Source organism: Mesocricetus auratus, unplaced genomic scaffold (genome assembly GCF_017639785.1).
Source record: "Mesocricetus auratus isolate SY011 unplaced genomic scaffold, BCM_Maur_2.0 Super-Scaffold_100008, whole genome shotgun sequence".
NCBI lineage: Eukaryota > Metazoa > Chordata > Mammalia > Rodentia > Cricetidae > Mesocricetus > Mesocricetus auratus.
In genome coordinates this window covers 72326152-72351551 of record NW_024429192.1, presented here as the reverse complement: position 1 = coordinate 72351551, position 25400 = coordinate 72326152, and the positions used below count along the sequence as shown (strand labels likewise).

General features: G+C 50.9%; 1 protein-coding gene across 1 annotated transcript in view; it reads right to left on the bottom strand.

The window, feature by feature from the left end:
* Positions 1 to 25014, bottom strand: part of Ppm1f (protein phosphatase, Mg2+/Mn2+ dependent 1F) — a 29524-nt gene extending 4510 nt beyond the window's left edge. Inside the window, exons 1-7 of the mRNA XM_005077571.4 lie at positions 24899 to 25014; positions 16970 to 17238; positions 12133 to 12266; positions 8204 to 8406; positions 7118 to 7306; positions 4583 to 4726; positions 311 to 404 (exon numbers count right to left, since the gene is read on the bottom strand). Of these exons, the coding sequence (XP_005077628.1) occupies positions 311 to 404; positions 4583 to 4726; positions 7118 to 7306; positions 8204 to 8406; positions 12133 to 12266; positions 16970 to 17172 (967 nt within the window). The 5' untranslated portion in view covers positions 17173 to 17238; positions 24899 to 25014. The remainder of the gene's footprint in view (positions 1 to 310; positions 405 to 4582; positions 4727 to 7117; positions 7307 to 8203; positions 8407 to 12132; positions 12267 to 16969; positions 17239 to 24898) is intronic.
* Between the last annotated feature and the right edge of the window lie 386 nt (positions 25015 to 25400).

Here is a 25400-nt window from a genome sequence, read left to right as displayed (position 1 = left end):
GGGTAGAGCGACCTGCTCCAACACTCTCAGTGCCAAGGAAGCAGCAGAGAACTGCAGCTTACAGTTGGCTAGGATTCTGGAGGCAACTGCTGACACTCCCCTACACTGTGCCAAGCTGGGCTCCACTAGGCTGGGTGGATCACATTCTGAATACAGTATTTTTAGTTTATCATGGTTTATTTGGAGACTGCTCACTGTAATCTAGGTCTATATGCTGTGAGTTCTTCAGGGAACATTATTCTGCCCTGAGTCACCTGAGTAAGCGTGTGGCTCCCCCAACGCCCCCAGCGGCCCTGGTGTACCCCCTTACCAATGGCTCTAGACACTGCCAGGGTCCCGTTGACTCTCCAGCAGTCCATGAGAGAAACAAAGCCACCCAGTGCTTCAATACGTTCTTTCTCATCCTGCAAGAGACAGTCATTAGGTGGGGACTTGGGTGGGGGTGGGGGACTCAAATATTACTATGTAACTAGAACTTAAGTCACTAAGACATTTGCAGCCAAAGCACTTGAACCTAGTCAAGAGGCTTAGCTAAATATCTAAATCAGACATCATGAAAAACAGCATCAACTATAACTAACCTCACTATCTTTTAGCTGTGGGAATGGTTGGTTAATCAAGTAACGGGGCAGCAGAGAAGGGTCACCCTGTAACCCTTGATGCATCTCTAAGCAGTGTTTGGGCCAAGAAGGTACTCTTGGGGCAGGAGACTGGTGTTAGCTCAGACTCGGAGGCTTGATCCCTCAACTTTAACCTGGGGCTTCTATGTCCATGTTGGAAACCATTGGGTGAAGCATGTGCTGTGTACGGAAGGCCACGGGGCAGGACATACACTGGAGTCAGGCCACGAGAGGCGGCCCTGGTCCTCCCTCTCCCTGCTCACTCCTAGGCATTCTCTGTTTGCTAGAGGGTCATGGTGCTCCAACCCTGACTGCAAGGGGATGGGCAGAGGCTTGCTTTAGCCCCAAGTATCTCGAAACTCTCTTTGGTCCTGTCAGTTCCCTCTGAGGAGAGGCCTCCCAGATGTCCTTTGACTCCTGGAGGCCAGTATTAAAGGCTGGTGCATGCCTTGTGCTTTCTGGGGCAAGGGATCTCTGGATGAAGGAGTTCACTTACAATCTCCATTTTACTTGTTTTATAAAGCTGACTTTCCTTGGGGCAGAGCCTCCATGAGGCTTCTAAGTTGCAGAACCCTCCTCCTTTTTGAAGCTCCGGGTCCTGAGATATTTGGCTGTGGGAACAGGACTGACCAGTGCCCCCCCCCCCATGACAGGCAATTGCGCCAGGATTTAGAGTAAAGTGCTGAGCTGGCGCTGGGCATTGGTGGCACACGCCTTTAATCCTAGCACTCGGGAGGCAGAGGCAGGCGGATCTCTGTGAGTTCGAGACCAGCCTGTACTACCAAGCGAGTTCCAGGACAGCCTCCAAAGCCACAGAGAAACCCTGTCTCGAAAAAACAAACAAACAAACAAAAAACAAAAAAACAACAACAACAAAAAAAGTGCTGAGCTGGCTGGCCTTGGGGAGCTTGGCCCTGTAACCTCGGTCCTATCCTGGTCCTTCTTCCCTTTCTTGGATCCCTCCTCAGTCTGTACTGATCACAGCCTTGTTCCGTGCTCAAACGTGTCCCAAGTGCAAGCCACCCATCCTTGCCTGTTTCCTCTGACACCATCCCTTTAGTTCCTCTTGCTTTATCCTCCCCACCTCCCGAAACAGCCTCTCTGCAGCCGAAGCCTGATGGCTCAGCAGCTGCTATCAACAGCCACAGTCCCCCTTTCCCTGGCACCAGGCTGCACTAGGTCAACAGCGCCTGTGTGGACTCCCAAGGCCCTTTCCATACCTCCCCACAGTCTAGATTCCTCCCTCCTGACCTCAGCCTGCCCTCTAGTGGCCTGGCCATGATGAGGGTCGGCAGTGACTCCTTGTGAGTTTTCCACTCTAGTTTCCTAGTTGCAGGTCAGTGTGCATAAGCTGCTCGCTCTCTTGCCACTGACCTGCTGCAGTCACACCTGTCTTCATGACCCAGCCCATGCCTTATGTGCGTTGTCTACAGCACCCTCACTGGGCCCTGCTTCTCCCCCAGACGGAGTGCCTGGACAGAGGGTACTGCCTCAGGAAAGCATCTCATTAAGTAGACACTGAATGTCAGTTGGCCTAAACTGAGCCCAGGGTGGGATGGGCTCTGTTCAGACAACTGCAGGATGAGATACCATCACAAGTCCCCACGCAACCCTCAAGAGTCACTGCAGTGGTTTCTGAGCCCTCTCTGAGGCTCTCATGCTGTCAGGTTCATGTGTTCCTGCTGTGGCCCTGGCTTCAACAAGGGTTTTGTACAGATGTTTAATTGCTTTTCCAGCGGCTGGTGGGCAGTGGCAGGGATCCCAGGCAAGAGCTGGCAGGATGGGGAAGGAGCTGGGGCTTGATCTCGGGCTCTGGCAGGCTACATGTGTGTTTCTCCTGTGCAGACACTAATTTCATCTTCATCCTATACCACAAGGAACCCTGCCTGACAGGCTCGGAAGGGTCAAGCTAGGACCAAACAGGGCTCAGGACTGGGTGGAAAACAGGGTTACAGGACACCGTCTACAGGGGGAAACAGGATATTCAGCCTCTGAGCAAAGGTTGGTACTCATCCAGACCTGGCTATATTTTACCTGCCCAGGGGAAGAGGGCTGCAGGGAACAGATGTCAGGCCTTTGTGGTTGTGATGGAAATAGAGTGGCAGAGGCTACCACATTAGCTGCATGCTCTGGGCAAGTGGCTGAACCTTGGTTCTTTCTTCTATACACTAGGATGAACACATGTGCCTCTCAAACCAGGAGACATGTCCCTGCCTGCTCCCTGCCCTTACATGACAAAAGAGGACTGTGTGGGGAACATGTCCAAGTCCCCAGGCAGGAGCTGACTCCCCTAACATGGCTGTAGTGCCTACAGCCAATGGAAAAAAAAACAAAAAACACAAAACAAAACAAACAAACAAACAAAAACCAATAAGAGGCAGAGGCAGAGAGGCAGAGAGACAGAGAGACAGAGGCAGAGAGGCAGAGAAGCAGAGGCAGAGAAGCAGAGGCAGAGAGGCAGAGACAGAGAGACAGAGGCAGACAGAGAGAAAGAGGCAGAGAGGCAGAGGCAGAGGCAGAGAGGCAGAGACAGAGAGACAGAGGCAGACAGAGAGAAAGAGGCAGAGAGGCAGAGACAGAGAGACAGAGGCAGACAGAGAGAAAGAGGCAGAGAGGCAGAGGCAGAGGCAGAGAGGCAGAGACAGAGAGACAGAGACAGAGAGACAGAGACAGAGAGGCAGAGGGACTGTCTCAAGTTTGAGATCAGTTCGGCTACATAGCAAGTTCCAGGCCAGGCAGAGCTACATAGGAAGAACCCACTAAAAAACAACAAATGAAGAGACTAAAACTCACTCTGAAAGAGAAAATGAAGGGAAAATGAGGTATCTTTGCCTTCCAGCTGGTGTTGCAATGATTTCCTTCCAACTGAAATAGACCCTTTTGGAGGAAGAGAAGTTCCCTGGACTGTTAGGGTTTGGGAGGCCCACAATGTTGCACAGGAAGCTGCAGGGATGAAGCCTTCATGAGCCTGGGGTAGTAAGTAATCCTAATAAACTGGTTCACCCACTAGATTTGGGAGAAGTGAGTCTGGGCTGGAGCGAACAGGTGTTTGTTTATTTCTCTCCATGAAATGTCATGAAACAGATGGGCAGACTCCATGTACTGGTGAGACTGGAGGCCGCTCAGCAGCAGTGCTCAGCTTAGGCTGCTCCAGGCTGAAGACAGAAGCTGGGCAAATCTCCAAGACTGCAGTCTGTCTACTGTGACTTAGCATCCTTGCTCCTAGGAGCCTGCTGTGCAGATGCCTGAGCCTGGACCATGTGATATACACAGTTATTGCTGCCACATTTCAGAACGGGAAAAAGAGAACCCTAGTGCATGTTTGTGACTTGGGGACTGGCCTGGGAATGGAAGATCATTCTATGTGCCTGCGAGAAAGGGTGAGAGCTTTATGGGCCAATGAGGGGAGGTCCCAGCTGTACAAATACGTGACACAAGGCAGAGAGGAGCATGGGGAAAGCAGGGTTGGGGGAGGCGGTGCAGAGGCATCCCTTGATTCTAAGCATCCCCTTTCTGACTCCAGGAGACCAGGATCTGAGCACCTGTAACTCAAATGTCCAAGGTGAGGACCTCAAGACTCAGGAGTGAGCGACTTTAGAGTTCTGTCATTCCAGGGTGGCCTCTACCTACTGAAGCTCCAGGCCTTAGGTCTTCTAGACTCTGGGCGGTGTGGCTTCCTTGCTCATTCTCAGTCAGTGGCCGTCCATTTGCCTGTCAGTGTTGCAGGATCCTGTGCCGGCCTGAGCACAGGCTCTATTTCTGGGCTTACCTGTTAGGGCACAAGGCCCTGTTCTTGCCTGAACCTCTGGTCTCCCAGGAAGGGCTCCCATGGGACCCCCTTCAGGCAAAGGAACTGTCCTTCTGCAGGGGCTTCTGGACCCTCTGCATGTTTTAGTTTGCCCCAACAGCATCAAGCTGTGACCTCCTGGCATTCCACTCCCCCGTTAAGTCCCCAGACTTACCTGTCGCTCGGGTTTGTGTGGTTCCATGAGCTTCACCACTTGGCCCTGCTGTACGAGGATGACCTGAGAGTCTCCGAGCCAAGCTACATGCAGGGTAGTTCCCGCGATGAGCGCGCACACACCTGTGGTGCCACTCTGCAGTCGCTGCGGGGAGAGGAGGAGAGTCATGGAGGTTTGAGACCGAGGAGGAAGGTGAACCTCCACAAAGGACCCCACAGCTGTACTTATGGATCGTGTGGTTTTCATGCTGTGTGGAGAGAGCAGGTCCTACAGGAACCCTTCATACCCCATGCTGGAACTGGCAAGATGGCCTGCGGTGGCAGGAAGTGCACTACTGATAGCGGGAACAGGCATGGAAGGGCAGGAATGGGGAAGGACCACAGAGCAGGAAGAAGATTCAGGCATGACCAATAGTGAGGCAGGACTTCATGAGTGTATGTGTAAGTCAAAACCTCCCAGCTGTATACCGTAAACAAATACAATACATACTCGAACTGCATCTCAGCAACTCTGTATAAAAAAAATAAAAGTGGCTGGGCAGTGGTGGCGCATGCCTTAATCCCAGCACTTGGGAGGCAGAGGCAGGTGGATCTCTGTGAGTTCGAGGTCAGCCTAGTCTATGAAGCGAGTTCTAGGACAGGCAGAACTGTTACACAGAGAAACCCTGCCTCGAAAAAGCATAAAAAAAAAAAAAAAAGGGTGGCTGAAGGTGTAGATCAGTGGCCCTTAGGTTTGATCCCCAGAACGAGAAGGAGGAAAGGGAAGGAGAAACTTCCCTCTGCTGAGGGGTAACCCTAATCTCATGCCCTGCTTCATCGGCTGGATGTGATGGAGGCCACTAGGCTTCCCCTAGAGTTTTAGATGTTCCATAGTTTTCTGTTGAGAAATGGAATTCAGGTCTGCTGTACTCCACTGAGGTTGTTTGGTCACTGTATGATGACTGAGAATCTCTCTCCAGAGTTCTTATTCCAGGGCGGCCTCTGCCACAGAAGCTCCGGCCAGGCCTGAGGTCTTCCAGACTCCGGGCAGCGTGGCTTCCTTGCTCACTGTCAGCCAGAGGCCATCCCCTCTGTGTGCGTTGCAGGACTGTGCTGGCCTGAGCGCAGGCCCCACAGACCCATTTCTGGGATTGGTTTCTTAAGCTGTGTAAGCATCAGTGTCTCAATGTTTAAGATGGCTACAGTTAGGCCCTGTCCTCACTGCTGCTGGGAGGGCCCAGTGAGGTCGGCTTTAGGACACAGAGGAGAGGCCCATTGTCTTTATTTTATAAACAAGGGCCTCATCCCTACACACACTGTCACTCCTAGAAGAGAAGTTCCCAGTGGCTACTAGAAGCCTGTTGAGACCTGGCTGAACAAGGGGCACTGGGCCAGTTTGTTAATCATGATTTATATTTTCTGTTTGCTTGACTTGCTTTTAGATGAACTGGTATTTGAGGTTTTGTTGATCTTGGTGAGACCACCGCTCCCAGAGCTGTTGAACCTTTAGTGCCCTGTTGGTATTAACTTTCACAGGTATGCCAGTTTGGAGCCCATGCCCCCAAAGCCACCTCCTTCACCTATAGGGCCCAAGTTCTCCCGGCACTGGCTAGCTTGGACTAGCATGTGTAATTCAGGGTACCCAGTACTAAGCTGGCTGGCACTTAGATTCCTGCAAAACCAGGCTTGCCTCTCTGTCCTGTCTCTGGCTCCTGGAACCTATAAGTGATCAGTTCTTTTAAGTATGCGTTTGCCATTCTACCATGCTCAGCTGAAGGAACCAACCTGTATCTTAAGTCATGTAGCCCTCTGCTAGGTTGGCAGACCATGTGGAGAACCAGCACAGTGACCCAGGAGTGCTGTGGTTTGCAGGCCCCAAGGCTTTATGTGCTATAACTTAATTTCTATCATGAGAGATTAGGAGGGTAAAAACGCCAGCTATAGTATTGGGGAAGATGACTTTGCTGGGAGGTGACTGGGGCTGGATAAATCCATGAACGGACAGGGTAGAGGGTAGAGCTCCTCATAGTTAGGTCCTGGTGGCATTGGGAGATGGAGGGAGCCCAGAAAATACATATATATGCCCATACAGGTGTACATGCATTATCTGTTCTCTCTCTCTCTCTCTCTCTCTCTCTCTCTCTCTCTCTCTCTCTCTCTCTCTCTCTCTCTCTCTCTCTCCTCCCTATTCTTGCTCTTAGCTACAATGGCATACTACTAGCAAGACCATTATCAAGAAGGCCACTTGTCTTGCATGTCCTGAACTGAGTCAAAATAAACCTGTCTTTAAAAGTGGCCCAATCTCAATTATTTTGTTATGGTTATGAAAAACAAGGCTAGTACAAAAGACAAGTTTTGAGTTGCCTTCATTCAGATGAAAACTGAGCCCCGTGCCTGAAGGAATGAAGCAGCACGAAGGCCAGCAGCGCTCGGTGAGACCCTTCCCTCCTGAGCCACCCACCACTTTCACTTTCCTTCCTCTACAGAGACCAGAACTCCCCAGTGCTCACTGCTACAGTTCCCCAGACAGACTTTAGACCCAGCTGCCTGTTCTCACCTCTCGCTTGGCTTTCCAGAGAAACATCTCATCAGTGCGCTGGAAGGCTTCTTTGAGGGCCGCTGCCGGGTCTGTGAGTAGCTCTGGCCGGTGGGAAGCGTTGGTGTGCACGTGGACAGAGGCATATCTCGCAGCATCCACTCCTCCGTGACCATCAAACACAGCAAAGTAGGCACGGTCCACAGAGTCCTGGTGGGAGCCCAGTGGGAGTCTGACCTCCTGGCCTTGCACCTGCCTGAGTCAGACCCCTAGGCAGCTGCTCTCATCTGGGGAGGGGTGTTCTCCAGGGGGTAGCTAGGGCAGCAATATGGTTGCAACAACACAATCTTATGCTGGAACCTAACCCTCCAGTACGTAAGGGAGATCTCTGGGAGGTGACTGGGATCAATCGACTTAGGCATGAACGGACCATCAAGGAGTAGTTTTTCTCCTTGGGAAACATGCTCTATCTTGCTATGTGATGGCTTGCACTGCTTTGGTGTTCTGCAGAGTTCCCCATCAGCATGAAGCCCTCTTCAGATGCAGCCCCTTGCCTTAATGTCTCTCAGTCTCTGGAGCAGTAAGAAATACGTTTTTATAAATGATCCAGTCTCAGGCAACAAAACAGACAGGTAGGGTCTGGAAGAACTGGTGATGCCCTTTCCATCACACAAGTCAAACTGCTCAACTACTGCAAACAGGGAGGCATGGGAAAGGTCTCAGTCTCACCAGCTCTACCAGGCTACTGCAGACATAACCCAAGGTAAGATGCATCAGGAGGCTTGAGCTGGTACAGCCTCAGCAATCCAAGTCTGAACCTAGCACTCTATATAAAAACACAGGCCAACTGTTGGCTTTGTTTAGTCTGTGGCCATGTGAAGGAATGTGCCTGGAAGCTTGGTGCTATAAGTTAGCTTCTCAGACTCAGCAGGGTGGCACTCTGAGAGCTGCCTAGTACTCAGCCCCAAGCTAGAAACTTCTCTTGTTTCCCAAGGCTTGGCTTTGGCTGGCAGCTCTCTCAGTGCTCACGGCTCCCCACCTTCTGCGTCAGCCCCCAACCCCCACGGTACACTGCCCGTTCCTGGGCTCTGCAGGTGTAACACTCACAGACAGGCCGAAGAGGTGGTTGAAGGTAGGAAGGGACACATGTCGATCCTCCATCTTGCGCCGTGTGTTCCGGATGGCATGGATAGAGACCAGCCACTGTCGCTGAGGGGCCTGGGCAGTCAATGGCACCTGCTTCTGCCACTGGCTACAGACTTCCCAAAGCCAGTTGAAGAAGCTCCGAGACAGGCCTTTGGCATCTAGCACTGATGGGCATGATGGAAAAAATTGTTAACCAAAAAGTAAAACCATGCAACTGAGGCTTAACTACTCTCCCGTACTCCTTTCCTGACATGTTCCCAGGTTTTAAACAGCTCCTCTCAACAGCCTACATGGGCCCCACCTCACCAACCAGGGCATGCTGAGCACACTAACCTATAAACTATGCAAGAAAGCCTGTCACTGGTGACAAAAAATGTCTGGTAACCACCTGCTAACTAGGAATATTTTAGGTCCAATGACAGAGGCGTAAGTGAGTTGTGCCTGTCCTGATGAAAAATTAGGCTTCTGTTAAAAAGATGTCCACAACTAAACACACACTTATCTTCTAAGCCAGCATCCATACTTTTGGGTGTGAATCCCAGAAAACTGAGGACCGTTCCCACGAGAACACCACACGACTCATCCCAGCTTCATCTGTAATAGCCCAAATCTGTAGTCTGTGCAGATTCCCTCCAACCTACAAATGGCTCGGCAGCTAGGCCTGGGTGAGGGCTCAGCAGCAGAACTGAGGGACACACTGAAAAGTGCCCAGCCAGGTCAGTCCCCGGAGAATCACACCAAATGAAATGACATCACTGAAAGGGAGAAAACCAGTCACTGACAGGAGTTAGGGGCTGGGCATAGTGGGGGAGGTGTGTTTGGGTGGCCTGTAGGTGACATGCAGGATTCTTTCTATAAGGAAACTGTCTTGTGTCTGACCATGTTCAGACCCTGTGTGTGACATATTATTACAGTTTTGTGACTGGGTCATGTACAGTTGGAAAATCTCTGCATTAGTTTCCATAATTAACTGCATGTATACCTACGGTTATTTCAAAACAAAGGTTATTTAAAAGATGGAACAGAACAGTACAACTCCCCATTCCCCCAGCCCCACCCAAGCTCTGAACCAAACAAGCAAGCAACCAAAACCAAAACCAAAACCAAACAAAAAAGCCAGTTAGGGCTGGGACTGTAGCCTGATGACAGAGGCCTCTGCTAGCACATCCAAGGCTTGAGTTAGACTCCAGCACCACAAACAGAGAAACTATACAGCAACACAGAAATAGACATTACAAAGTTTACAAGAATGTGAAACTGTTAATGATGATTTTAAATTGAGAAAATGGTAGAAAATTACATATATATTTATTCACAGGTACATGAAAAAAGTCACTTAGCTGCAGAAAAAAAGGCAGAAATGGTCTCTGTACAATCAAGACACAGGCAGTAGGACCCCAGGAGCTGCATATGTTGCCCCCCCAGTCCTCACATGTACAAGGTGTTAATACTTTCCCAATTCCCTGTTACTGGTGCTTGCCCCATGTGACCTTGAACTCCGCTGCTTCTTCAGCCAGCGGGGCTCAGGCCACTCCTGGGTGTCAGACCTGGTAAGCTGCTGCTGCGGGCTTGATGCAAAGTTTAAAATAAAAAGCCCCGCAACGCCTAGCTTCTAAGAAGAGATCAACAAGGATCGTGTTCAAAGGAGACTTCCCGGCTGAGCTTTTAGGCCTCACTTCATCTCAATGCAGAAAGCCTCCTGCAGTCTGGGTCGTGTGGCAGTCAGAGCCATTGGCTAAGAGGATGGTGCAAAGTCAGGTAAGCGAAAACTAGAGTTCAAGCATCAAAGGCCACACGACAGAGGGACAAGGAGAATTGGGAGAAGTGCTCTTTTTTTTTTTTAAAAGATTTATTTATTTATTACATATATACCAGATTGAATTGTAGATGGTTGTGAGCTACCATGTGGTTGCTGGGAATTGAACTCAAGACCTCTGGAAGAGCAGTCAGTGCTCTTAACCTCTGAGCCATCTCTCCAGCTCCAGGGAGAAGTGCTCTTAGAAGTACGGCTGTGGAAGGAAAGAGAAAGGAAGCCAGAGGGAGGCACAGAGGACATGCGAGGGAGAACGATAAGGCCAAGCAGAATCTCCATCAAGACTGGACATGTACAGTCTCCCGCAGCATCATGTCCAGGACAGTGCCCCACTCAGGCATTCAGCAACAGCTGTGGGAGTGGCAGGCTGAGGACCCGGAGAACCTAGGGACCACACCTAGAATGTGACCCAGTGTAGCCTTCTGTTGAACTTGTGTGCCCCTTATCCAGCCTGTCTCCAACCACGCCACTTCCTAGGTCTTTCATTCTTTCTTCTGTAGACAGTGAGACTCATGCCCCTGTCTTGGGTGCTGCTGTGGTCCCCTTGCTCCTGGAAACAGCTGGTATTTAGGAAGCTCTGAGCATGCCAGGGCCTCTAGGCCTGGGCTGCCTCCTTTTCAGCCATAGGTTGCACTGCCATTTCCAGCAACAGGTTTGGACTTGGATGTTTGCTCAATTCAAAACGAGGCGGCAAGCCCTACAGTAATGCCCAGCCTCGGGCTCTTGGAGTCCTATCCTGACTTCTGGCCAAGGGCCAGAACTGAGCCTCAGGAACTGCCTGGAAGGTCTGTGGTCACAACACAGGGAAGCTGCTGGCAGCCGGGCGAAGATGCCGTAGTCACGTGTCTGCCTGTGGCAGTCAGCTTCACAGGATGTGCCGATATAATTGGGCAAGAGCAGCTTGGAAACTACAGACTTGCCACAAGTGTTCAATGCCACAAGCCTGGGCCTGCATGGCAGGCAGCTCTGCGACAGACAGGGATGGTGGGGCAGGCTCCTCCCTACTCCACAAACAAGCCTTGGTGGAAGGCAGGGCTTATCAGCTGCAATTCTCATTCCTACCAGCAGGCGATGCTGTCTCCTCTCTGGAAGCATAAGGTGGGGGTGCTTCCTTTGTGGGGCCCTGGTGGCAGCTGCCACCAGGCTGGAAGCCTGCTGGGTTCAGAGAGAACAATGGCTGCCTGTCATTGAGGATAGCTGTCTCCCAGGCAGAGGCTGGGATGAAGGCTGGCAGGAAGTTGTAGAGGACGCCAGAAATAGCGGTGGGGAGGATGGCTGGTAGGCACAAGTGCTGGCGGCTGCGTCTAGTTTTCTTTTCCTTCTATTGTGTTGTTTTCCCTTCTACACATGAGCTAATGCTGAGCTTAGCGTATGCAAAGCAGCAGCGTAGGAGACCCTGCTTTCTACAGTCTGGGAAACACGGCCCCACAGCCGTGTGGTGCATTCCTGCAGCCGCCACTTCCTTCCTGGTGCCTTTGGTTGGTCTTCAGTAACCAACGCCTTGGCAAAGACTGGGGAAGAGCCATGCAGAGTAAGAGCCCTGCATTCTTACAAGTGAATTCTGTCAAATGGCCTCGGCACTCACTCCGGTCCCTGGGTCCCCCTGGTTGTGATGTCCACTAGCAGCAGACACATAAGTCTCTGCCACCTCATGACTATGGGATCACCGAGTGCTGACATCTAGTGGTCCCAACTAAGGTAAGTCGAGGCAGGGGGCCTCGACAACAGCTGCTCCCCTCCCTGGGTGGACATGCCTCCTATCCGCTGAGGAAGAGCAGCGAGCACAGGTGGCTGCATGGCTGAGGCAGCACCTTGGGTTCACATGTGAAGCAGAACGAGCACCATTCACTTCTGAGGCTCTGAAGCATAACCCAGAGAAGACCAGGGTGTGCCCGGCACCAGCAGATGCCTCCTCACTGGAGGCTCCGGCCTGGGCGCTGGGCAGGCTTTCTGCTGCTGTGTCATATTCCTCTGTACTTTGACCTTGCTGTCTTGACAGCACCCTGGGCACTGACCTTTAGTGTCAACCTGTCTGTCAGTTGCTAAACAGTCTCAGAGACATCTGAGAGGAACTCACGGGGCACAAGGGCCTTCTCTTCCTCCTCCTCTTCCTCTTGTTCAGGCAACTTCTTGAATTCGGACAGGTCTGTCTGTAGGAGCTGGGAAATGGCCTTGTGGGTCACAGCGGCAGCAAACGGTGGGGGAGCGTTCCTAGGGAGAAGACATGAGAGGCAGGCTGGAGCAGCTCCCAGCTCAAGCCTAGGCCTGGCATCTTTCACTTCGGACATGGAGATGATGGCTCATACCCTCTGCACGGTGTCATCACAAGCAGGTCATAACTGTTTCCAGGGGCCTGGAATGAATGCTCACACAACACCAGAGGCACACCACCTGATAGGATCTGCTGGGAATGTGAACCTCACTGGCCAGGAATCTGCCCTGATTCTCAAGCCGGTGACCCTTGGGACCAGGGCATGTTAGAGCTAAACTGTATTCCCAATTCGCATGCTGAAGGCTGAACACTTACTGCCTCAGATGGATGGATCTTGTAGGTAGGCTCAAGGAGAATGGCACTAGTAAAGGTGAGACTATGGTAGAGTGGGAAGGCCCCGCTTCAGCATGTGGCTGCTTTGTGAGGAGGGGTAAACAGACACAAACACACCCATGAGGACAAAGCCATCGGTAGGACAGGGATGCAGGGTGACCCTACACACCAAGGAACGCCCATGATTATCTGCAGGCCACAAGGAGGGCTCAGCCAAGCAGACACTTTCGCCTCCACTTGGCCTCCATCCTGTGAGACAGTGATGACTATGACGACGGTGTATGGTCTGTGTGCTTTGGGATGACAGCCCCAGGAAACTGCTCGTGGGAGGGGCTGCCCGGTAGAAGCTGTGCTCTGTACAGCTCAGGGTCTCTGAGTTGCTGGGGTTGAGGGGAAGGGAGCTGGGGATAGCGCGGGCTGTGGCCACAGGGAACCCTGGTCTGTTTTGATCTTGGATCTCTTTGAGCCCGTGGAGGATGGGCCGAATGATGGATGCTGGTGACAACAGTCTAGAGAGGCCAAGGCCTAAGGGCTGGGCAGGGAGCCTTGGTGACAGACAGAGTAGAACAGTGCGGGGAGCAGATCCAGAGTGGGTCAGAGGAAGGGACAGAGAATCAAGGTATCTGATGCGAGCAGTTGGCTGGGGAGGAGAGGGAGCCCCACAATGAGCCCAGCTGGGATAGGGAGCCCGATTCTGTTCCACAGGTTCTGCAGAGTTCAGGAGACCTGGGGAGCTGAGGGAACATGGTGTGGCAGGACACAGAGCCCTGGAGCAATGAAGGCTGTGAGGCCCAGCTCCAGGAAGACTTGGAGGAGTGGGGAGGGACCACAGAAGAATGGTTCTGAGGAATGCAGACCGTCCTGGAGTCACAGAAGAATGAAGACCACAGGAGAGCGGAAAGGAACATCACCTCACACTGATAGCGGTCAGAAGAGAGGAAACGTCAGTTTCCTGTTGGGGCCTTGGGCAGGCAGCAGTGCAAAATGGGACAAGGGACCAAGGAAGAGAAGTGCTTGGAAAAGAGACAAGTCTGCTGTAGCCAGGGGCGGTGAAGATTGTGGGCTGAGGACATGCACCTCTCTATGGCTGCTCTGCCCTCCATGGGGCTCTGAGCCTTGGGAATCCTGTTTAAAATGGAAGCCCTAAGTCACTGGCAGAGGAGTCACTCTTCCTGGGGCCTCAAAAGCTTCAGAATGTACCTTAACCTTAGAACCTGTCTCTATGTCTAGTGGGGGATCCCAGAAGCTAGACCGTGTGCTCTAGCCCAGGGTGCCTATTCCAAAGGGCATCCGGCTGAGTCTTCATGGCGACAGTCTGGCTTTTCAGGCTGGCTTTAAAGTAGCCATGTAGCCGAGGCTGGCCTCAAACTTGTGATCCTCCTTGCTTCAGCTGGGATTATTGTTGTGAACCAGTACGCCTGGCTTTACACCATCTCTCTTTCTCTCGTTCTGTCTGTATATGCATGTGTTGTAAATATGCATGCATGTGGGTGCACATTCACATGTTTCTGCAGAGGTGAGAGGAGGATAGCAAATGTCCTGCTCTATCACACTCTATTGGAGTCCCTTAAGACAGGGACTCTCATTGAACCTAAAAGCCACTGAGCTTCTGGGATCTGCCTGTCTCTACTGGGGTTACATATACATGCAGACACATCCAGGTTTTATGTGGTTACTGGGGATCTGAATGTAGGTTTTCAGGCTTGTACAACACTCTTACCCACCAAATCATCCATCTCCTTAGCCCCTTTATGACCTTTTCTTTTTTTTAAAGAAACACAACAACAAAACAACAACAACAACAAACCCACAGTATCTCATGTAGTCCAGGCCAGTCTCAAGCTTGCTATGTAGCCAAGGCTAACCTTGAACTCCTAATTCTCCCAGGTCTGCCTCTTGAGGTAGAGAGCTGGGGTTACAGTCATGCGCCATCATGGCAGGCTGACACTTCAGTTTTGAAGACAGCAATCACCTTCTAAGAGTCCAGCTGATGAGTCCTATCCTAAGGGCCATCTACTGATGGCCTTTAGTTTTAGAGAACTGGGATTGAACCTAGAGACTCCTCAGGCTAGGCAAAAGTGTATCACAGCTTTCTTTTTACTCTTTGAGCCAAGGTTTCACCCTTCAGTCATACCCTGTATCCTAGCAGGCCTGCGCCATCAAGCCTCCTGCACTGAGATTATGCGACAGCACTGCCAGGCTCTGCTACGGACAGTCTCTGGAACTGTACAATGAGCCAAAGTTTTCCAAAGAGAGAGACTCGGGGAGAGGCCTCTGGAAGTGCCTTTGAAAACGGAGCAGTTGGGAGGGGTACAGCTCCGTGGTAAGGCCCTCGCCTAGCTTGCTGAGCCCCTGGGTTGCATCTCCACTCCGCCCCTGCCACATTCCCTACCCCAAATAAAGAAGAGCGTGAGCCAAGACATGAGAACAAATTCCCCCGTGCTGAGGCATTTCCTGCCAGGCCCTGGGTTTTCCTTTAGAGGCAGGGAGAGGGTACCTTCTCATCTGGGGCTGGTGAGGTCATCCCGAAGCTTCCTGCCCACTGGCTGCTCCATTTGTAGGGGGCAGGGAGGCAGTTTCCAGTCATGGAGATGCAGACAATGCTTGGCTTCTAGCCACCAGCACTTCCTTCCTGGATAAGGCTTCCACCTTATTCCAGAGACCCACCCACGGGTCCTGGAGGCCCCCAGCTCTGTCAGCACACTACAAATGTCAGCCTTGATTCTGGCCCTGGGAGCTCTTAAATTTGGCTAGAGGGCACTGTGCCAAGCAAATGGCTACCTGAAGAGTTATCGGGAGCCTACAATGTAACAGGATGAAAACTACACCTGGATAAGTACAGTGTAAGCTTTATATTGCTCAGGGACCTAAAGATGTGACAATAAAATCATAATAAAAGGAGAAGAAAGGAAAAAGAGTGCAAAGCCCAGAGGTCACAGACGTGACTTCTGGATGGTCTCAGAGGGAATACAAATTGAAATCCAAAAAAAAAAAAAAAGAGCCAATGGATCAATGTATCAGAAATCCTTGCCAGGTGGTGATGGCACACGCCTTTAATCCCAGCACTCAGGCAGATCTCTGTAAGTTCAAGGCCAGCCTGGTCTACAGAGCGAGTTCCAGGACAGCCAAGGCTACAGAGAAACTCTGTCCAAAAAAAAAAAAAAAAAAAAAAAAAAAAAAAAGAGCCCTTTATACCCTCAACTCTAAACTGGCTGTGGGGACATGAGCAAGAGGGCCTGTGGGGCACAAAGTAAGTATGTGTGTACACATGCGTGACTGTGAATGCAGGCTACATACAAGGCTCATACCACAGGTAATGGTCACATACCCTTGCAAAGTGAGGTTACAGACAGGGAGAACGAGGCGATTTACCAGAGTCTAAAAGCCCCAGAGAGTCCTAGAACAATTTCCCCATAATCTGAGAAAGCAAGGTCTTGTTCGTACCTTGGTTGTGGATTTCTGGCCCTTAGACCTGTCAAAGGACAAACCCCTGTTTTCAGCCCTCGACTGTAATACTCTGTTACTGTAGCCACAGGGCATCTACACAGGAGCATCCTTGCCTCAAAGTTGCACTTCCTGCCTCTTTAATTAACAATGAGTCTTAAACATTAAATGGAAAAGTGTATGGTCTGGAGAGATGGCTCAATGGTTAAGAGCACTTGCTGTTCTAAAGGACCTGGGTTCTGTTCCCAGCACCCACATGGTGGCTCACAACCATCTGTAGGCAGGCATGTGGCACACATCCATATATACAGGCAAAACACTCATGCACATACAATAAAATTAGTAAAAGAGAAAATCCAACTGCAGAAATAAGAAAGAAATAACCTGAAATAGGTGAACTATTATGAGTGGCATGATGGAAGCTTAGCCACGTGCTTGTCTTACGGGGAACCATAACCATGTCTGTCCAGTGCACCTATCCACTAGTCATTTAGCAGCTGTCCTATTTTACTCAGTAATAGCTGCACAGTTCAGCAGTAGTGATGCTGCATTCAGACAGTGAAGAGAAACCATAGAGCTTTCCCTTTAAATGAGATGGTGGAAGTTCTTGACCTCATAAGGAAAGGAAACAAAAGAAATCCAAAAGCACCCATCCCCAGTCATGTTGAGACTGCTAAGGGCTATGCTGGATGAGTCTTCTGTCTGAGACGTGGCCTGGTCTATGCTGCTCAGTGCTCACTCAGGAGGAAAAGCACTGAGTAACAGAGCCAGCACTCTCTGGACTTTCAGGCTCTGCTGGAACGGACCCCTACAGAGAAGGGCACTCTCATGAGACCTAGGGAGGTCAAGGTCTGCAGCTGACAGACATTGCAGCACCCTGCTTCTTTCCCTCAGGCTCCTCCCTCCTGAGGGAGCCCAGGCCTACCTGTTGCCCAGGAAGCCCATTGCCAGCTCGGTCAGCTCAGCTTCTGCCTCTTCCTGGCTCAGCACTGTCCCTGGGACCTTCCATGGCAAAGGGCTCTCCGGGCTCAGTGGGGCTGGGAAATCTTGGAGGAGGGTGTCCAGGAAGCCTGGGATCTCGCTGTCACAGGCCATCTGGCTGCTGTTGTGTGGGACTGCAGAGGCCATGCCAGTGCATCCCGGGGGCTTGCAGCTAGGCTGGGGTGAGACGGTCTCCAGTAGTGAGTCTTCACCCTGGGGAGAGATGTCAGGGTTAGAATATTACAGGTGGCAGTTTCTGTACGACGTGGGGTATAGGTCCCTGCTTTGTCTCTTTCACCAGCATGCAAGGCGAGACAGATACCTTAAAAAGCCCTGGGCCTAGACAGTTCAGGGAATACAGCTAATGGAGCGGTAATCCCATTTAGTATCCTGACATGGGTTCAAATGGAGAAACACGCATGCCTAGAGAGCAGCCTCAGAAGATGGGACCAGAAGCAGGCCATGAAGACATTTCAGAGAAGAGGCAGAGGGAATGCATGTTCCCCACAGAGTGGCGGGTATGACCAGAGGCAAGCAGGAGAGGGACACCAGGACCACGTCATCAAAACAGGTCTCAGGATGCCAGTGGCCAGGAGGGCTCAGGGAAGAAGTGATGCCAGCATGCCAGTAACTGACCAGCTGGCAGAAAGGGACATATGCCAGGCAGTAGAGATGGTGGGAAACAGAAGAGCCAACACACATGGGCACTCGGGGCATTGTTACTTTGGAGACAGAGCAAAGTAGGAGCAAGAAGGTACCTCTGGGGCTGCCTGATGGGGAGAAGCAGAGGGATAGCCAGGGATAAGGGGCCTTTGTGATGTGGTCAGGTCTATTCATTGCTCTCTAACGGGAAGTGTGTCTCAAGGGCTTAGAACACCCCAGGCTTCTGAAGCTGGGGACATGAGTTCCAGCCTGTCCCCACACAAGGACACTGAGGGCTCTGTAGCTGTCGGGGCCTGGGTGTGGCCCCAAGCTCTTCAAAGCCAGGTTAAATCCACATTTTACCAAGATTTGGAGTAGGTGGTCTCCTGCCTAAGGTCAGGATAAGAACAGGGCTTGGAGGAACGCCTGCTTGAGCCACCGACTGTCACTACCCACACCGATCTTTTCACATTTGAGGTACACAAAATGCCCAAGACTCTTGCAAGTCAATAGCTGTACCCTGTCCTTTTCCCTGGGGTGGGATTTTAGCTCTCATTTGGCTCAGAGTCACATCCAGCACGGTCAACGAGTCCTTCTATACTCTTGCAGGCTGGTCCTTTAGGCTGTCACCACATTAGATACCTGACGACCCAAACGGACTCCTATCCTCCCTTACAACCATCTAGTCTCAAATAATGCTTGAGTGTCTCTTGCTTATGGCTTGCTGCTTTCTTCCTCTGTGGTGCTGGAAATTGAGCCCAAGGTCTCACGCAGCAAGGCAAGCCCAGTTCTACTGGGCCACACATTAACCCCTTCTGCCTTTCTTTTATGATGTCCCTGTGATGCACTATGGTCCCTCCCTCCCACTGCCCCCCTTGGTGTGGGAGCAGAGCACTGCTTTCTTTCTTTAATAATTTTTATACAAGAAAGTATTTAATGGGGGCTTGCTTACAGTTTCAGAGGATTAGTCCACTAACACCAAGGCAGGGATCATGGCAGCAGGCTTGACAGGCTTGGTGCTGGGGAAGCAGCTGGGAGCTGCATCCTGAATGGCAGACAGAGACAGAGAGGCGGGGCCTGCCAAGGCTTGTGAAACCTCAAAGCTCACTGCCAGTGAAACACTTCCTCCAACAAGGCCACACCTTCTAATCCTTCTCAAATGGTGCCACTTCCTGATAACTACGCAGTCAAATATATGAACTTGGGGGCCACTCTGATCAAAACCACCACACATGCGCCTCCAGTAAGGTGTTGGGTAGAATAAAGTGTCTCATCCAAAGTCATAACTAACTAAGCATTTCAAAAGCCTCTTAAAGAACCCATTCCAAGTTAAATCCTTGAAAGGTGGGAGCAATTCAGCTGAAGATAACAGTGGCACAAGTGGAAATGGTAACATAAGGGATAATTTTAAAGGTCAACACTTTCGATTTTCAGGTTGATATCTAGGATTTAAAAAGCTTCTAATGAAGTAAAATTCATTTCACTGATGAAATTTGTGCGTTCGTGCGTGCGTGTGTGTGTGTGTGTGTGTGTGTGTGTGTGTGTGTGGACATGTGGAGGACACGGGGTTATCTTGTGGAGTCCCACTCTCCATCACAGCGGGCACACAACCTCTCTGCCAGCATCTGCTCACACAGAGCCTCTCTGCAGTCACTGCGTTTTGTCAGTTATACCCCAGGCCTCGTGTGGCTGTCCACTCACTTTAGCTCCCCAAGGGCGTGGCACCTTTGGGGACTCTACTTACTATTCTGGCTTAGGAACTTTCAGTAGGAAAGAGTCCAGTGTTTACCATCAGAGGAAACAAATGGCGATCTTTAAGGTGATAAACTGGGTACAAGACTCCGGGTAGGAGAACCTGGAGAGCAGCTTCACAGTCCCCTCTGGAGGCCTTTCAGGTTCTAACACTAAACGGACCAGGCAGAAAGACAGGAGAGACTTCTAGAACCATCAGCGTTAGAACCACCACAGACGGTGCCTCCAAACTTTGCTGGAAGGAGGGCTGAGAAGGACAAGGGACAAGGAAAGCCTGCAGGGCTCAAGCGGACTCAAAGCGCACACCACAGCAAAGGCCGTCCTCACAATTCCTAACTTACAACCAAGTTCCCAGTACTGAAAAGAGAGAGAACGCAAGAGGGGGATGGAGAGGTGTCTCAGTTGGTAGACCGCTTGCCGGGCTCGCACGAGGCCCTGGCTGCAATGCCCAGCACAACATAAACTGGTGTGTGGTAGTGGACACCTGTGACCCTGCACTTGAGAGGTCGGGGATGAGGAGCACGACTTCAAAACCATCCTGGGCTACATGAGACTGTCTCAAACGACATAAAACTAACAAAACACAAAAACAAGTACATGTGGGAGGGCTTCCAGTATTACATCAATCAAAATAGTATTTAGGGTACAAAAGGAAAGGTGTCGCGTGACAGTTACTGTCCACTCGACAGGATCTAGAGTCACTGAAGAAGCAAGTCGTGTCTGTGAGGGATTCTTTTAAGCGAGAAGGTCAACTGCGTGCTATCAGCTGGGTTCCTATACTAATGAATGAAGTACACTAGTTGAACCCAGCATCTAATCTCTTGTTTCTGGACTGTGGACACAGTGTGACCAGCTGCCTCTTCAAGATTATCTTGCCATCATGGACTGGATTCCTTGAAGCTGAAAACCAAAGCAAATCCTTCATTCCGTAAGTCCCTTTTGTCAAGTATTCTTTTGCAACAAGAAAAGTAACTGATACAAGTGATAAGCAAACAAAACACAACACTTCTTTCTTTTTTTCAGAGGCTGGAATCAAGAGCTAATCTGTTTTAAAAATACACACACAGAAGCTATGAGCTGGTGCAATTCCAGTATTCAGGAGGCAGAGGCAAGAGGGTTGCCACAAGTTTGAGGCCATTCTGGTCTATATAGCAATTTCCAAGTTAGGCCAGGCTACAGAGACACTGTGTTAAAAACCAAACAGATTCCAAGGATGTCACAGGGGCAGGATGCTGTACTATGGTCTACCGCAGGCAGCTTGAGCTCATCCACCAGCAGAGTACGATACAGCAGAACAACTTAGTTTAAGGGAGTAAGAGACCACAGGCTTTCTGTCGCCACTTGCAAACAGAGGGACTTGGAGATCATGCCGCAGAAGCAGAAGGCAAATGAGGAGGACCCTAAGAGGCTTCGTGCTCAACTTTCCTATCCTTTGTGGGTCTGGAGTCAGCCCCATCATGCTCCCCTTCCTCCCTGTAGTGCTCACAGGTTCCAGCACATTCCCTTTGTCTCGACTCTGAAGTGGGTCCTTTCTGTGTTTCCTTTCCTTCAGGTGAGGGGCTACCCTTTCCCAGGGTTCTTTCATTCCTATGGGGACATACCCCAAAATACTAAAAGTAACTTTGTAAAAAACAAACAAAAATATAGATACAGCACTTTTTATTGAAGGTTATGTTGTTAGAGTTAAATTCACTGACTACACTTAGATTTACTTACAAGTTAATAAAATGTGGCCTGGGTTACAAAGATCGAGCAGGTGAGAAGACAGAGTATAAATAAAGCAAAGAAGGAAAGATTAGGATGGGAATGAGACAGATCCAGTCTAATTCAAAGTCAGGACAGAAGAAGCCAGTGGGCCCTGGGCTGGGGGTTGGCAAGATGGACAACAGAGGCAGTAGGCAGTCTTACACAGATAGAGCTGCAGAGCATGGAGACAAAGAGATGGCATTAATTTCCAAGAGGCCCAGGCTAAGTGTCACACTGTACCCAAACCACCAAGTGCTCTAGCCTTTTAGCATGCAGGGACAGAAGTGTGAATCCCGCAGAGCTGTCCCCAAGCAAGTGATGAGCATGTGGATTATTCCATGCAGTTCTATAAGACCCAGAGGCACCAAAATCTCCAGCAGTGCTAAATGGGCCGACACAAAGCGATGACTAGGATCAACGTGAAAGGGCAGCATGCTCATACCCCGGAGTACACAGGAAGCCCCAACTGGTGAAGTCCAGCCCACAGCATCACCCTGCCTGCATTGTTTCAGAAGGCAGGTGCCTCTTTCTAACCTTTGTCCTTGGGCTGTTCCTGCATCGGGAGTCCTTCCCCAGTCCACCTGTTCTCCCTGGAGGCTAGGCTCATCCTCTGCACTGCAGCCCTCTTGAAGCAAGCCTTTAATGGACCTGGTATATACCTGCTCTCACTGCCCTGTGCCCTCTGCTCCAGGCTCAGGATCTGTTATGGCCCCCAAGGCTATCTGCACCACGCATGCTGAGTGGGGTTTTGGGTGGCAAGGCACACAGCATGACACTATGCTCAGGCTCTTGTGCAAAGCTCTGCTCGTGTCTGCTGGCCTGCTCTCAGGGCCTGTGCTGACTGTTCACTTGCACTACAAGGGCAGTGCACCCAGAGAAATTCTGCCTGTTGTGGCCATTTCTGCACTGTGGTGAAGAACCAGGCCAGTTTTCCTTCCCTGGGGTCTAGCTGAGGCAAAGGATAAGAGCAAGGCTCTTTCTTGTCTTCCCTCTTTCTGATCAACTCCTAAATCTGATGCCTTTCCAAAGCTTTGGGAACTCCAGATCCAGAGAGAAAGGTTCAGACAGCAGCAGGAAGGTCTGGCGAGGGGCCTGGCACCACTGGGGTCACTGGAAGGCAGAGCAGTGGCTGGTTGGTAGTCAGCAGCTGGACAAAGGAGTCTGCGGAGAATGGGGGTGGGGCAGGACAGAAATGCCAGGCCTGCTGTGGGCCTGTTTGGAAATCAATGGTGTCCTCCCAGTAGCAAAGGGCTCAGGATGAGAGGGACAAGTGCATGAGTGTGTGCAAGTCACTAAGCAAGGACCTGTGGGGAGGGTCAGAGGGACACCAAGCTCCTGACTGCCACGGCTGCATGGCCTTGGCTGGCTCACCCTGGTTCTAGACTGGCGCCTCTTTATACTTATGAGCTGGCAGCTGCTCCTAAGACCCTGATCTTGTGACCTCCCTGCCTCCCCGTCCAGTACTGGGATCATAGGTGTATGCCACATCTGGCTTACGTGGTGTTGGGGTCGATCATGCATGCTGGGTAAGCAGCCCATCAACATTGTTCTATCCCTAGTTCCAGGGCTCAGTTCTTTATTTGTAACTGATTGCTAGGAATAGATTGGTGTAAATCCTTCTAGAACTTAACCAATCTTTTACTTCATACATGAACAGGATTTCATTTATATTTAAAGATGCTTATTATAAATATTGTGGTAAGATATATATTAAAAATATCATTTTAGCCTGGCATGGTGGTTCAGGACTATAATCCACTAGTTTGATGTAAGCCTGGGCTACTGAATGAAACCTTGTCTCAAAAAAGAAAAACCAGCCAGGCAGTGGTGTACGTCTTTAATCCCAGTACTTGGGAGGCAGAGGCAGGAGGATCTTGGAGTTCTAGGTCAGTCTGGTCACAGAGAAAATTCCCGGACACCCAGGGGTACACAGAGAAATCCTGTCTTGAAGAACTAAACCAAACTGAACCAAACCAAACCAAAAAAAAAAAAAAAAAAAAAGGATAAACCAATCAAAAACCAACCAAAGGGCAGAGGGGTGGTGGGGTGCTGGTTGGGAGTATAGCTTGGTTGGTAGATACTTGTCTTGAGCACATGAAGTCCTGGCAAATACCTGTAATCCCAGTACTTGGGAGACGGAGGCAGAAAGATCACAAGTCCATGTCATTCTTAGCTACATTATGAGTTGGAGGCCAGCCTGGGCTATATGAAACCCTGTCTCAAAAACAAAACAAAACAAACCCCCAAAAAAGATACCCCACTTTAAGAGTAGGTTTTTCCTCTGTTGGTGCTGGAGTTTCAACCCAGGGCCCCGTGCAGGCTGAGGATGCTCTGTACCCCAGCCACACCCATTCCCCACTTTAACCACCTTTAATGGGCCATTCTGCCACAACAAGGACAGTCATATTATTATGTGGCCATTTTCCTTTTCAGTGGATCCCAAGCTCCATGTGGTCAGGGACCCTGGCCCTTTGTGCTCAGCAAATCGGAATGGCCACTGAGTGTGAGATAAGCAGCCTGTGGCCTGGAGCTATTAAAAAAGGAATAGAAAAGACTCCCTTAGCACATTGGGTAGCAGAGACAGCCTTAAGACAAGGCTGGCTTCAGGTGACATCACAAAGGAATTCTAGAAATTAATCTGTTGTGGGAGGTTTATGGTTTTTAAAACAATTGTTAGTTCTGTTTATCTCTCAGAACCGTGCATGTCATCAGGCGACACTGCAGCTGAAAAAACCAGGTGCTAGGAGGAAAGTACTACTCTCAGGTCACAAACTGAGACGTGACCAGAGCAGGACTCCGCTGAGCACTCTGGTGCTCAGTGACTTGGCCACGTCCATATCAGTTTGTTGTGGAGAAAAGGTGAAATTTGACAGGGCAAGGATATCAGCACAGAGACCACGAGGTAGAGATGGTTCTCTTTCGGTTCCTCAGGTGGGAACAGTTCACAGAACTTGTCCCAGGGCAGATGGTGAAGACATCTGTTACTCAAGGGGCCTCGAAATAGAAGGTCTTGGTGGAGGAGACCACCGCCTTCCGCTGGGCCTCCTAGATGTTAGTCTGTGCAGAAATTCCTACAGCCTGGTGCTTTCTCTCATTACAGAGAGCTTAGGGGCTGGCCTGAGACCACACAGCTGTAATGGTGGCGCCCAGGCTCTCATGACTGAGGCTCTACAGCAATCTAAACAGCTTCAGTGCGAGCCTCCAAGCCAGGCGTTAACTAAAACACGAGCTTTAACACACGTAGAAGGAGCGCCACTGGGCCAGGCATTCACGTTCAAATAAATTGTGGTCCCAGAGGGGGCCTCCCTGGTCGGGCTGAGGGCAGGGCCGTGGGCTTGGCTCACATGTTTGGGGAGGGGGCAAAATGAGAGATCCCTGAGAACGGAGGACTGTCACCCCTTGGCACTGTTTTGCCTCACAGCTCAGCCCCCTCCTGGATCATGGTTCAGTCACATCCCCTGGGGTTAATGGATTCCCAGGTCCATGTCCTTAGCTCCCCATGCTTTGCCCCGGTTCCTCAGGGTCCCTGCAGCCTGCCCCGCTCTTTTGCTCACTGCAACCCCCCCCCCATGTCCCTTGGGCTCGGGCACCCGAAACCCGTCTTGTCCTCAGTGCTTTCTCACCTCTCCATTTCGTCCTCAGGCTCATTTCACCCTCATGCTCCCACCTGACCGCCACCCTAGCCCGAGTCTTCCACCCTCGCCCTTCATTTCTAGCACCCCGCGGGCCTCACCTGCCAGCCTGCCGCAGTGCTCCCCACGAGCTGCTCTGGGCCGGCCCCGCCTACTTCCCGTCCTGGGGCGCCGCAGGCTCCGCGCAAGCGCAGTCGGACCTCGAGTGGGCCTGTGCTGCCCCCTGGCGGTCTCTTAGCCTTCTTGTTTTTGGGAGGAGACGCGCTCCATCCACCGACAAGTTGCTTCACTTCTCCAGCTTCGAGTAGGTAGAAAGTAGTCCTTGTTCCACAACGCTCAGAAATTAAACAGTTTGTGTGGTGATCAGCCGCAGGGCAGGATGTGTCTACATATTGCCCAGGGCTGGCCGCTCATCAAAGACAGGCATATTCCTCTGGGTCGTGTGTTTGCTTGTTTTTTTAATTGAGAGGGTCATGGGGATGTTTTCTTTGAAAATCAAAAGGAAATAACCTTTAGGTCAAAGGAAACACTCATTCAATACCAGTGGCCATGTGTAATGCCTTTGCACATTGTGGAAGCACCCTTTCCAGTTTCACTCTGGCC